General features: G+C 37.3%; 1 protein-coding gene across 44 annotated transcripts in view; it reads right to left on the bottom strand.

Moving 5' to 3' along the window:
• ANK2 (ankyrin 2) overlaps positions 1-13,937 on the bottom strand; it is a 695,731-nt gene that overhangs the window by 226,216 nt on the left and 455,578 nt on the right. For 4 of the 44 annotated variants that reach the window (XM_078002171.1, XM_078002173.1, XM_078002179.1 and 1 more), the window contains exon 1: positions 12,574-12,984. The exons of 32 other annotated variants lie outside the window; for them this stretch is intronic. In XM_078002171.1, the coding sequence (XP_077858297.1) occupies positions 12,574-12,708 (135 nt within the window). In that variant the 5' untranslated portion in view covers positions 12,709-12,984. Of the gene's footprint in view, positions 1-7,488; positions 7,534-12,573; positions 12,985-13,937 lie in introns of those variants that run through there. 8 more of the 44 variants (XM_078002175.1, XM_028848709.2, XM_078002178.1 and 5 more) reach the window with 3 other exon arrangements.

Below are 13,937 nucleotides of genomic sequence, written 5' to 3'. Positions count from 1 at the left end.
AATTTGTGGGATCAAGTAAATTTTTTGCAGACTTACTAAACTTTAACACTTGGTTTCAAACCTTGATTAGCAAAATTTATATCTGCTCTTATTAATTCACCTGAAACTCATTGCCTAAGATTAAAATTTTTTATCAAAGTTTCCTTTACCCTCTGGATGTGGTGACTCATGCCTGTAATCCTAGCACTTTGAGAGGCTGAAGCAAGAGGATCCCTTGGGCTCCAGGAGTTCGAGACCAGCCTGGACAGCATAGTGAGACCCTGTCTCTATTTATTCATTTTTTTAAGTTTCTTTTATAGTTCTATCAAATATCCCCAATAAAATCAAAATGCTTAACTCTTTCTAAGGGTTAATGAGTAAAGTGTGTCTGTATCATTACTATCATATAGCTGAAGTCATGGATAACTAATGAATTTAGTAATATTCTTGACTAGACAGGCTCTGCAGCTCGACATTCTCTAACTTTAACTAGGCTAACAGATAAATGACAATTATGACACTACTAAATAAATTAAATACAAAAAGAAACTAGATTCTTGCTGATACTAACCATATAGGAACACTAGTTGTTTTTTTTTTAGAAATAAACTATAGGCCAAGTGCAGTGGCTCATGTCTGTAATTCCAGCACTTTGGCAGGCCAAAGTAGGCAGATGACCTGAGGTCAGGAGTTCGAAACCAGCCTGGCCAACATGGTGAAACCCCATCTCTACTACAAAAAATACATACATATATAAATTAGCTGGGTGTGGTGGTGGGTGCCTGTAATCCCAGCTACTCAGTAGGCTGAAGCAGAATCACTGAAGAGAATTCTGAAGAGAATCACTTGAACCCAGGAGGCAAAGGTTACAGTGAGCCAAGATCGCGCCACTGCACTCCAGCTTGGGTGACAGAGCGAGACTCCATCTCAACAAAAGGAAAAAAAATAAAGAAATAAGAAACTATAATTTTACTCTTCTCTGTGAGGAAAAAGATTTTATATGAAGCAGTATATAAGCTTTAATTATGTATAAATTATCCATGAAAGGGGAATTACTGACTACTCAGTATTTTTTAATATAAAACATGCGGTCATATATTTCAATATCTCCTGCAATTACAGTAAGATTAATTAACCTTCTAAATGAAAGAGATCATTGGTATGTCAAAATTATTCTGGCCAAGATACAAAGGAGAGAGGCTGTTTTCTTTCTAATTACTGTGTATACAAAATGTATCTCTCTTCAGTCATAGGGAATCTATATATTTCATTTTACATATACATTTCTATACAAATATCTACCTGTAATATAATATAAACTTGTGTGTGTGTGTGTGTGTGTGTGTGTGTGTGTGTGTGTGTGTGTGTAAGGAAAAAGAAAGAGAAAGGAAGTCATATATCCCATTTCCAGAACAAAATTCCACTTCACTTGAAGGTAGAAACCATGCCTTATAATTTTTAGAATACCCAAAACCTAATTCAGTGCCTAAAATAGATCAGTCAATAATGATGATTATTATAACAGAACCTTGGGGAGTACATTACCTTATCTTTTTTTTTTTTGTAAAGCTAACAACAGTTAATATAAATACAGATTATGCTAGCTTTAATTACTCAAAAAGTAAACTTCAAAAATCACTTAAAGAAGAGTTAGATTATTTTGGGATATATGAAAAGATAACAGAACTTTTTTCTGGCAAAGCAGTAAACTGTACCCAGAAAGACCTTGTTCATTAAGCAAATTTAACTTAGTTGAAATGCCAATTTAACACCATAGATATTTCATCTCTAACCTTGACTAAGAACAAGGTAGCAGGCTACCATTGTCTCAGTAATTAAAGGGCAACATTGTGAAACTATGAGATGTTAAGAATTTCAAATAAAAGGTGTTTAGGTTGTGCCATTTCTCACTGGCAACCTTCAGAATGGGAGCCCAGCATGTAATGTGCAGCACGGTGAGAATTTGGGTCTCCCTTAAAATCCTGTGGCATTCCTACAAGATAGACTTCTCTTCAGCTGGAGATGCTCCACTTTTATTTGGTTTATTTTTTTCACATGTGATAATCGTAGGATATATTAGTAATTGAGTTTCCTCCACTGATAGTATCTTTTTCATAGATATAACTACTAATTTTGTACTAATAATGTAGTCATTACCAAGATTTGGTCTGACCAAAAGCCATTTCTTCTGATTATGGTTTGAAGTAAGAGAATTAATTACATGAGCTTTGATTGGGTTTATACTGGTTTTCACTATACCTTGTCTTAAGATAAACACTTGTTAAAAGGTGCATTGAGCAAGCAACGCAATTCTTCATTTTTACATGATTCATGTGTATTTATGCAGTTTCAGTGATTCCTCATTGAAATGTTTAGATTTTTTCTTACACAACATGGACTGACATTAACATCAAATTAGGATTCTACGTGCCATCTAAACTTGCTTTTTCTTTTAAGTCATCCATCTACTCAAGAGACTCTACAATATGCAATTTGCTTTTGTGTGTATACCCTCTGGCTATTCAACTAGACTGTCAGCTCGTTGAGGGAATGAATGAGACCTTGCTCCTTTTTTTTTTTTGTTCTCATGCCTTTTACCACAATATTAATAGCTAACTTTACTAATATTCCAAGCACATTTATAATCTTATTTAATCTTCTTAAGCCTCCCAAACGAGAAAACTGAGGCCTTATAAGGTTAAATCATTCATCTGAGTATTTTGGGGTAAGAAGTGGGAAACCTGAAATTGGTAACTGGTAAATCTTACCACAGAGACACCATTCATTACCACCATTCATTCCTACTTCCCCAAGTTCCCCCCAACAGTGCTAAATACCTTTCCACTGTTGGCTGACTTATAGGAGTGGCTGCTGCTTCCTGCCCTGGGATGAAGCTACTGCAGCCACATTCCTGGCTCAACGCTAATGTTCTGATCTCCCTTGATGCTCAATTCCCTTTTTTAGTTAGGGGCAGAGGCCAAAGTTTGAACCATGTGGCATTGCCACCTGTGGAATACCAAGATTTCTTTTCTTTAATATTGCTAATCCAACAGCTGTGACTTTTAAGGGTATGGTTATATTATTTCAAAATTGTATCAATATTATACTCAGTAAGTGAATCTACAGCACTATCTCTATCAAAATTATCATGATCAACATGAAAAGAAAAAAAATTTTTTAAGCTTCACAGCAATGGTAGACTTCAAAGACAACATTTGTCCCTCTGTTTCTATAACAGCATGTAGACTGTTACTACCTCATATTGACATATCTCCCTGAGTGGGATTTACATCTGGACCCCTTCCAAGAGAGATGAAACCTCTCTCAGCTGTTCTTAATTAATCACCACACCTGATGTTTAAATGTTGCTTGCACCTTTAAGAAATTATAACATTTAATCTTTTCACAGTAAAAACTTAGTAGAAATGTACCCATAATAAGTTTTCTCCCCCAAATTGATTGAAGAGCTATTAAAGTGTGGATTATTAAAAAAAAAAAACTTGTTATAAAACCTAAAGAAACATAGAAATACTTATTTCATAAAAGTAGTTGTATAAAACTACAAAATGTCTATGTCCTTTCATGCCTTTTTTGCTCTTACAATCTCCCTTCTCTTAAAAAAGGATATATATGTAAAATACAGCCTTCCCTAGCCTTTATATAATGGAAGTAGACAAATCTGTTTGTGTGTCACACACACATATATTTTTATATATGATGATTTCATTATGTATGATCATCATATATAATGTTCTACTATGAAAATGTGTACACAACACGCATACATTTTAAATATATATATTATATATATATATGACATTTGAAAATGACTATAAAAGAAAACGAAATTATGGTCAGCAACCATAATCCCCTTGATCAAACTTAACACTGCATATTTTGATGTGTTTTCTTCAAGAATTTTTTACATTAAAGTTGGGCGTTGTGGCTCAAGCCTGTAATCCCAGCACTTTGGGAGGCCAAGGAAGGCAGATCATTTGAGCTCAGGAGTTCTAGGGCAACATGGTGAAACCCTGTCTCTACTAAATATACAAAAAATTAGCCAGGTGTGGTGGTGCACACCTGTAGTCCCAGCTGCTTGGGAGGTTGAGGCATAAGAATCGCTTGAGCCTGAGCGGCAGAGGGAGGATCGGATCATTCAGAACAATCTTGCTGTTCAAGCTGACTGCTCAACAGTGGAATGAAATTCTGACTTTTAAAAAATTTGGGGACACATTTTCATAACATTGTCATATAGTACCTTAGTCCTTGGATTTCCAGTGAAAATTGACAAGGTTAAACAATGAATAAAAAGACTCTATATAGGTACACAGTAATTATTAGTTTTTGGAAGTGAAACTTAAATTTGTTCTAAGTGCTATGGTTTAAAACTCCATTGTGATACAGCACAGACATTTTCTTACTTTTAAGGTGATGCATAAGAAATGCAGAAGGGCCCATTTGCTGGCAGAGCATCCTCCATTCCCACATGTCCCATGTGGTCTCAGCTACTGTAATTGCCACTAATTAGAATTTTGGTAATACATTGAATTAACCTGGATAAGAAGAAGCTTAATAAAATGTGAAGTTTCTTTTACTTTTATGCTCTTATGTGCTGATGTTACATATGCAGCCCCGACTCTTCAGTAAACTCAGCCTCTTACAACACAAAGCAGTGGTTATCACACTTAAGTGCACTTAAGGGTTACTTAGAGATTATGCTTAATCTTGTTAAATAAATATTCTTGGCTCTCACCTCTGAGATTTTAACTCAGGAGGTCTGGAGTAAAGCTCAGCGATCTACATCATTTAAAAACACACCAGGTGATTCTTCTGATGTGGTAGTTCACAGAATACACTTTGGGAGGTGCTGACATAAAGGATTAGCTAGACCTTTCATACTGTGTATTTATTACACAATCCCAAATACACGTTAGCCTATGTCATCATTAATCATCTAGTCTGTCAAAATGTATGCTGTAAGAATGCATAAGAAGCTCAATATCATAAGCCATTTTTTAAAAGAAATGATTGTCTATTATAGATGGTATAGACAAATCTGTGAAACGTATACCTTACCAATATAAAATTGTTCATTGTCTTTTATTCCTGAAAAATACTCTTTTTCTTTTGTAACTCTGGGGAAAAGTTCTTATTTAACAACCAGTGGTTTTCAAAAAGGAAAGATTTTCACAAATTTTTCTATGCACTTCTGTTTTACTAGGTATCTTAGAAGATGCTTTCTAATATCCTTCAGAAAACCAATAATCTAGAAAGGTATGACACAAAAGTAGCAAATATAAAGATACTTCAGCTCTAGCTCAAAGTTTGTGACTTGTGAGAGATCCAATTTAAGTACACAATGTGTTTATTTAATGGAGTTGCTGTACTAGAATATGGAAATTGCTACAGTGTCAAATAGAACCTATGATTTACTTCAAAGCCCCCTTCTGGAACTCATTGATGAATGAGGATGGTAAAGAATACAGAAAAAAAAAAAAAAGAATGAAATTAAAATAAACTGTATGTCAGCAATACTTAAACTCATCAAAAACACAGTTTCAATTTATAATCTCTACTATTACACAGCTGGCTTTCACATAGCTTTAAGAAACAATTTATTAGCTCAAAGCCACCATTGAAATGATTATACTTCTGACAATCACTGTAATATTTTTACTACTTTTTTTTTGAGACAGCATCTTGCCCTGTCACCTAGGCTGGAGTGCAGTGGTGCAAACAGGGCTCACTGTACCCTCAGTCTCCTGGCCTGAAGAGTTCCTCCCAGCTCAGCCTCCCAAATAGCTGGGTCCACAGGTGCAAACCACCAAACTTAAAAAAAAAAAATTATAGAGACAGAGTCTCCCTGTGTTGCCCAGGTTGGTCTCAAACTCCTGGGCACAAATGATCCTCCTGCCTCAGCCTCCCAAAGTGCTGGAATTACACATATGAGCCACTGTGCCCAGCATATTTTTACTTCTTATAAGCAAGTATTAAAGAAAGGCACAAAAAAGTTTTACCATAGTGACATAAGCCCACACAAATATGATATCAAGGTCAGCTTTGAAAAATCAAACACCTAAAATTTTGACAATCAAATGTGATATAAAATGCTCAAGATTTCAGAACGAAGCTCTTAAATAAAAATAAAGAATGCAGGAAACAAGTCAATCTTTCTTGTGGCATAATAAGTTTTGACTAAAGGGGCATAAAATCCAAAACAGCAACTAAAAGTGAGTAAGAGGCACAGCAGATGTCTGTGTGGGAAGGAAGCAAAATACAGCTGAAAAGAGGACTCTCTCCCCAGAGTATTCCCAGCTCCATCATCACACAGGTGACCTTGAAAAAGCTACTATAGGGACAGTGGAACTAATCTTATTAAATACAGCAGAAGAGATATTATTTAAAAGTTATTACTTCTACATAGTTCATATAGTTATTACATAGTTCAAGTAAATAAAAATACTTGGTTTGGATATACCTCATTGTAAAAAAACATAATAAATAGATAATGCTTAACATTACAATGTAATCTTTCTTTCCTTCTTATTTTTTTTTTTTTTAAGACAGAGTCTCGCTCTGTCACCCAGGCTGGAGTGCAGTGGTGTAATCTTGGCTCACTGCAACCCCACCTCCTAGGCTCAAGTGATCCTCCCACCTCAGCCCCCTAGCAGCTGGAATTACAGACATGTGCCAGCACACCCAGTAACTTTTTTTTTTTTTTTTTTTTTTTTGGTAGAGGTGGGGTTTTGCCATGTTTCCCAGGGCGTCTTGAACTCCTGGGCTTAAGTGATCTTCCCGCCTCAGCCTCCCAAAGTGCTGGTATTACAAGTGTGAGCCATGGAGCCCAGCCTACATTCACCAAATTTCTTTAAAATGTAACCATTGCATTTTATGTACAACTTGATATAGAGAATAACAATTCAAGAAAATATCTACTACTTTCTACAGTAAATGTGTTTTATACATATATTTTATACCAATGCTATGGTTTGAATATTTGACTCTGCAAACCTCAAGTTGAAATTTGATCCCCAGTATTGGAGGCAGAGCCTAATAAAAGGTGTTTAGATGATGGGGGTGGACCCTCATTAACGGCTTAGTGCCATCCTGGTGATAAGGAGTGAGTTTTTGCCGTATTAGTTCTTGTAAGAGTTCCCCTGATGGCTGGTCATTAACAGGAGCCTGGCACCTCCCCTTGGTTTCTGTACACACCAGCTCTCCTACCCTTTCCTCCATGAGCGGAAGCTTCCTGAAGCCCTCACCAGAAGCAGGTGCTGGTGCCATGCTTCTTGAACAGCTTGCAGAACTGTGATCCAAATAAACCTCTTTTCTTTATAAATTACCCAGCTTCAGGTATTCTTCTGTAGCTACACAAAATAACTATGACAACCAGTAATGTGTGTAATTGCAGTAAGGGTACATTCCTTTTTTGAGCAGAAGGTTATAATTAAAACTTCTTAGTTACCAACGTCTTTACAGTTTTTAGAAGTGTTTTTGTGCTTCCATCACCTTTTCAATGTTGGCAGCCTCTGGTTTCATCTGGGGGCATGTCACCTGCAGTGGGAAAATGCCCATAAATAGATTTGCTACTTTGGGTGATTTCCTAGTCATTAATTCATTCATCTTTTTCCACAAATATTTACTGAGTACCTATTAGCTGGTAGGCACTTCAAAGAAAATAGAGCTTATGATATGCAGACTACAACCTAATTGATTCTCCTAAAACAGCCTTTGGTCAATGGCCTTTCACTAGTATATAGTTCAAATTCTAAATCTTGACTTATGAATCTCTTGACAATCTTAGCCTATGCGCCTCATCCAAGTGTTGGGGGTTCCACAAATGTCCAATAGAAATGATATTATAGCCACTTCTTCCCAGTCTTTCTAATGAGTCCAATACTGAGTATGCAAACTTACCGTAATGCTTCAGGACTTAACTTTTCTGGGACCCTCTGAGGCTGAGTTGTCATCCTGAAGTACTCTATAATCCCCTGTGCTTTCTCAGGACATGGGAACACAATATTCAAAGTCCTGCTTTGGCCATCCCTGGATTACACTCCTTCAAGCCAAGATGCATGTCCTACTCATCTTGGTAGGCTTGTGCCTGGCTCAATACATGCTTACTGAAGGCACAAGTGTACTTTCTTCCCAACAGGAACCCAGATTGTATTTTGCTTCCAAGATCTGCTTCAGGCTCCACCTTCTCCACTGGCAGGATGGATATTAAAAATATTTAACAACCAGTTCAGCTCAGGCACCAACCACTCCCAATGGACACTGGCCACAGCACTAGATGGGGGTGGTTCTGGAAGCCCCTTGCGAGTTCAGGCATTATTCTTTTGTTTGCTTCTTTAGAGGATGGGAGTAGGCTGGGAAATCCTGACGATGGGGTCCTGCTAGCCTCAGAAGGGGCAGCTTGGTGGGTTCATAGTAACAGCTGCTTAATTAGCCTGTGTGAAAGCAATTCAAGCTGTAAACAACTGGAACAGCTGATCTGCACCATATCAGCTAAATATTAGCTCTGTCCACGAGGTGTTCCCAGAGCACTGAGGCCTGCACTGATCCCCTCCCTCTTGGCCATCCTATAATGGCTCATTTCATCACTCATGTAGCCACTGAATTCTTTACTACCTTTTATAGTTGATTGATTACATGTGGGTAAGCCCTGTTTCTAAAACTAGATTGTAAGTTCCTAGAGAACGAAAGCTATGTCTTCTCTTCTTTCAATCTTTCTTTTTTTTTTTTTTTTTTTTTTTTTGAGACAGGGTCTCCCTGTCACCCAAGCTGGAGTGCAGTGGCATGATCAAAATTCATTGCAGCCTCTACCTCCCCAGGCTTGGGTGATCCTCCCACCTTAGCCTCCTGAATAGCTGGGACTGCAGGTGTGCACCACCACACCCAACTTATTTTTGTATTTTTTGTAGAAACAGGGTCTTGCCACAATGCCCAGGCTTATTTTGAACTCCTGGGCTCCAGTGATCTGCCTGCCTCGGCCTCCCAAAGTGATGGCATTACAGATGCGACCCACCATGCCAGGCCTTTATCTTTAAATAAATCATCTAAAAATTGCATAACCATCTCTACATCATTTTGCATTTTTTGAAATGCTTTACCAGAGTAATTTCCATTATACTTTTGGCTCTTATTAGGGTTAATATCAAAAGTAACCACATTAACAAAATTTCCTTATCTTTTATAAAACTGTTACAGAAGATAATACTATACCATTTAAACTAATTTATATTCTTTTAGAGTTCAAAACTGAAGGAAAGTTTAACTCTTTTGACATACTGATATGCTTCATAGATAAGGAATCATCTCACTCATTCTCTCTCACACACACCCCTCTATTTTTTTATAATCTCCCCAAAATCCTTCAATAAAAACAAAAATACATCCTGAATCTGATTACAATCTCACCTCCATTGTTAACATCCTAATCCAATCCTCCACCCTTATTCACCTCAGGGCTGCAAACCTTGAAACCAGTTAAACTGGTCTCCCTTCTTTTTCTCTTGCTGCCTTCACAACTCATCCTTCACCAAGGAAAGGGAGGGGGAAATGGAGGGAGGAAGAGATGGGGAGAAAGGGAGAGGGATTTTTCTCAAAGCATAAATGAAGTCCTACCATTTCCTGGTCTAGAGCTCTCCAGAGGCTTCCCACTGTGCTTCTAATGAAATTCCAAATCCTTTTTCAAGACTCAATTATGTTTAGAAAGAAATCAAACTTTTGCCAAGGTAGGCCCATGCTTGCCTGTCATACCTCATTGCCATCCATCCTCTTCTTTGATCACTACATTTCTGTCATGCTAACCATCCTTCTGTGCCTTAAACATGTGCCGAGTACATTCCCCTCTCAGTTAAGCACCATGCTTCCTCATCCCCCCATATATATGCTGAAAGTCTGTCTCCCAATATCACAGCAACTCTGTCTTGTCATCGTTAAATGGCCAGCATTCAAAACTGTACCTAGCTCAGTGAACATTTGCTGATTGACTTACTATCTTTTGAGTCAGCTAGCAGAAAAGTATTGAATTGTTTTCAAAATAAGACCAGAATTCATGTTCATGGTCTAAGGCAATAAGAACATTTATAGAATAATGAAAAAGCTCATATGAAAAACCTGAAATTCTCTACTACAATTGGGAAAAATTGTTAAAAACAAATGAACCAATAAAATAAGAATTTCTGAGAGTAAACTGGTAAAAAGAGAAGGATGTGATAATTTGAAAATCAGCTAGGATAGGTAACCTAAAAAATGTCTATATTAAAGCATCACATTTATGGTTTTGCTCTTGGGACAAAGCAAATTAATTTGTTATGCTAAAGAAACCACAATAGAAATACATGATCTCAATGTAAGAAAAATACAGAGTATACTTAGACCAATATGCAAATTTATAAATGATGTCATCACAAAAATACAAGCCAAAAGAAGACCATAAAACAAAGATACATTTTTTATGCTGTTCTCAATTGCACTTTATCAAAACATGGTCAAGAATCCTTCTCTCTGGAGCCTACTTGGACCCTACAAGGCCTTGCTGACTCGTGGTCAGAGCCACCCTAGGATCCAGGGCAGAGTCTGTAAGGCATCTCCAAGAGCTGCTTCTTTCACAAGTGAACTTGGAATACACCCACCAGTCATCTGCATACATGAACATGGAAAAATAATGAGATGATGCAGTTTTCCCCTCTGTGATTAAAAATTTAGAAGCGTTACCAGGACTAAATAAAAATTTTAAAACAGCTGAATTTTGTTCTTAACTCTCTCCTGTCCTGCATGCTTCCTCTTTTTTGGAGCTGCCAAGACAATTGTGATAAGAGCAGATCTGTGGTCCTTTGAGGATTTACGTAAAAGGCAACCACATTTCAGAGGAAAACCCTGACATACGTTTGTGAGTCTTACGTTCTCATTTGGAAGACATAAGGTCCAACTTAAACTATCTAGAACCACATGTTTTGCTTAAGTCATGCTTGGTATTAAGTTAAACATTAACTTTTTTTTTTCTCCATGGCCAAAGTGGAAAAATTCTGGCCAGAATATCACTTCTGAAAGTAGAAAACAGGTCCACTTCCACCTCTACCACACCTTTCCAATGTCACGCCAATCATGATACGCTCCAGTCTATAAAACCTTTAGCAGAAGATTTTATTCAATGACTAACAGGTTATGTTAATTAATTCAGAGAAATGAGATTGTATATTTTTAAAAATACACTCATTTTTGTGGCCCTGAACTAATAGTAATGTTACTTTTTGTCCTCTCAGTTCAGAAAGCTGCATTAGAAGTGACTGCTCTGAGAAATCCGGAGAGGCTCTGCTGGGTGGATGTGGGTAGTGGAAACCATAATCCAGGAGAAACGTTACTGTTCTTGGTTACAAACCTCGCCTATGCGGTTGTTAACGGCTGGTGATCTCCCTTCCCCGGGACTGCCTCCCTCCCCACCTTTCTATTACTTCGTTTTTGACTACGGTGACTTCCATGCCAGAACTACTGTTCTTTTTTTCACGACAGGGCTTTCTGTTCACTGCCAACTGCAAATATTTGCTCTTCATGTTGTTTTTGTTGATAAATTCTTAGTTTTGGTTTTAGTTTCACTATGGTCTGACAGAGTTTCAGTGCTAAGAAATAATGACATTGTTCCAGGTCAGAGTAAAAGCCAAAGAGAGCAGAGCACCATCTCCTATGCCTCAGACTCTGTTCTCACTCCTGGAAATAACAGGCAAGTACATAACAAGTACAAACGCCTCTGCTTCTCTTACTCAGAAATCCTACATATCTTAGTTTCATAGTTTCAGCCAAACCATGCAACCAGCTATTTATTTTCATGCAAGTAAATAACTTGCAATAAGGTCAAATTCCTGGAACTGAAAGATCAAAGATAAACTTTATTCTCCAGCAAATATGAAAATCCAAATATTTCAGAGATTCCTGGCCAAAAAATAAATAAATAAATAATCACAATAAGCCTTTGTACCCATTTTAAGGAACACTTCATGCCTATGAATTATTAAAATCTGAAAGTCAACTTATTTAATTGCTTAACGTTTAAGCCTTTTTACAAACTATTATTATCATAACAAGAAAAGCATTTAAGGACCTCTTCACTGAAGTTAGCCAAATATTAGAGGTAAATACCTTTTTAGGCTGGAGCTGTGATACTAAGTGAGCGTATGCTTAAAAAAAATGCTTCGTGACTTAGTGAGAAACGAACTACACATGAATAAATAGGCGAAAGAATTTGACAGACTGAACGTGAGTGAATCTCTGCAATATTGCTGAAAGTCACTCTATAATAATACATATGTCCACCTTTGGACAAAATTCCAAATTAAAGAGACAGCGACATTGCTCATTCCCAAATGTCAGCTCAGAGTTAGACAACTGAGAAAAAACAAACATGTGGCATTGCATAACATGAAGAGGAAGCAACAGCATGCCACTTGATCAGAGGTAGTCAGGTGGTTTGATCACATTGGCTTTATTCTGTCAACTTCCTTCCAGGAAGTTTAGAGGTTTGACCAATGAGGTCTACTGTTGATTCTTATGCCACCATCCTCCCTTCCTCCTCCTTTGTGGCCTAAAACTTACCCACACCCCAGGTTCTTTGACGTCCTCACTGTTACAGCCATAGTAGTCTGGAGTTTTATCCAATTCCTGCATGTTTCCTTGTGCTCTTATGCTCTTATCCGCATGGCAAGAAGAGCAGAGGGCTGCATTCCCCATCTCAGCTCTACAGTTACTGCTGTCAGTGGGCCCGTCCTTGCCCTCTGCACTCTGTCCAGGGCTCCCAGGGGTACACTAATGTGGGCAATTCATCAAGATGATCCTTGGCTCCTCTGCTCAGTTCCCTTACACGCCCCTCACCAGTTCTCCCCATCTGCTGGCTGGCTTGCTGGTGTCAGAGAGAACTCAAAACCCCCGGCAACTGCAGGCTGCATTCAGTGACCATTTCCAGTGCAGGCGCTGCCAGTCTATTTTTACACCTACCAGGCCAGCTATGCATGTCAATGGAGTGAGGGGGGTGAGCCAGACAGAGAGCAGGGGAGGGGGCGGTGTTGTTTTGTTTTTCACCATGCAAGCAGCCTGCCTCACACATGGACTTAAGTTCCTGCTGGGTAAAATGTCTCTATATATGAGAATTTTTGCATTGCTCAATGAATGCTTTTGAATCTTTTTATTTCCCTCTTCTCTGTCTCTTATTCACGCAATACTAAATATTTCAACGAATCTGCTTTATCAGCAGAACAGATAAAAATTATTTTTGTAATTGCTTCAACCAAGTGGAAACTACTTGGCTTATGTACACTATCTTTCTCATTATTGTCACAGAAAACAATTAGCCATCCTTTTAGCATTCTTTTAACATGTAATATTCATTGGAAACATATCCATCAAATGGCTCACCTGACACCGGTATAGAAACTTTGGTTTTTATAATTGTGTAGTTTGTCATTATTCATGATTGTGCCACACCAGAGCAAACATGTTGATTCATTTATAATTCGTTTTAATTTTTAGTATTTTGAAAATGTTTTCCCCAGCTTTACAAACAATAATCAAGATGGCTTTCAACACCATCCAATCTTTGAAATCATATTACAGATTTTTGAAAGAAATTGTTTCCCACCGAGATGAGCATAGCAAATATACACTAGATATGCTGTATGAAGCTAATTATGATCAAAATCAAAGCTTTGTGATGGACTAATATGGATTAAGCTTTATTCCTCCATTAGGGTTTCCTCTAAAACTACATATGTATATTTAAAACTATATATTTATATATAAAATTTTATATATTATATACTTTAGCTAGTATACAGTTTATAAAACCATACAACATATATTAATATAAATATTATTATACATAATTATTTGAATATTAGTCCTATCCTTCCTCATGTGTTATCTGCATGTATATACAGCTTGTTTTGCAAATCATTTTAAACTAC

Source organism: Macaca mulatta, chromosome 5, assembly GCF_049350105.2.
Source record: "Macaca mulatta isolate MMU2019108-1 chromosome 5, T2T-MMU8v2.0, whole genome shotgun sequence".
NCBI lineage: Eukaryota > Metazoa > Chordata > Mammalia > Primates > Cercopithecidae > Macaca > Macaca mulatta.
The sequence above is the reverse complement of the archived record's forward strand: the minus strand, read 5'-3'. Positions and strand labels throughout refer to the sequence as shown.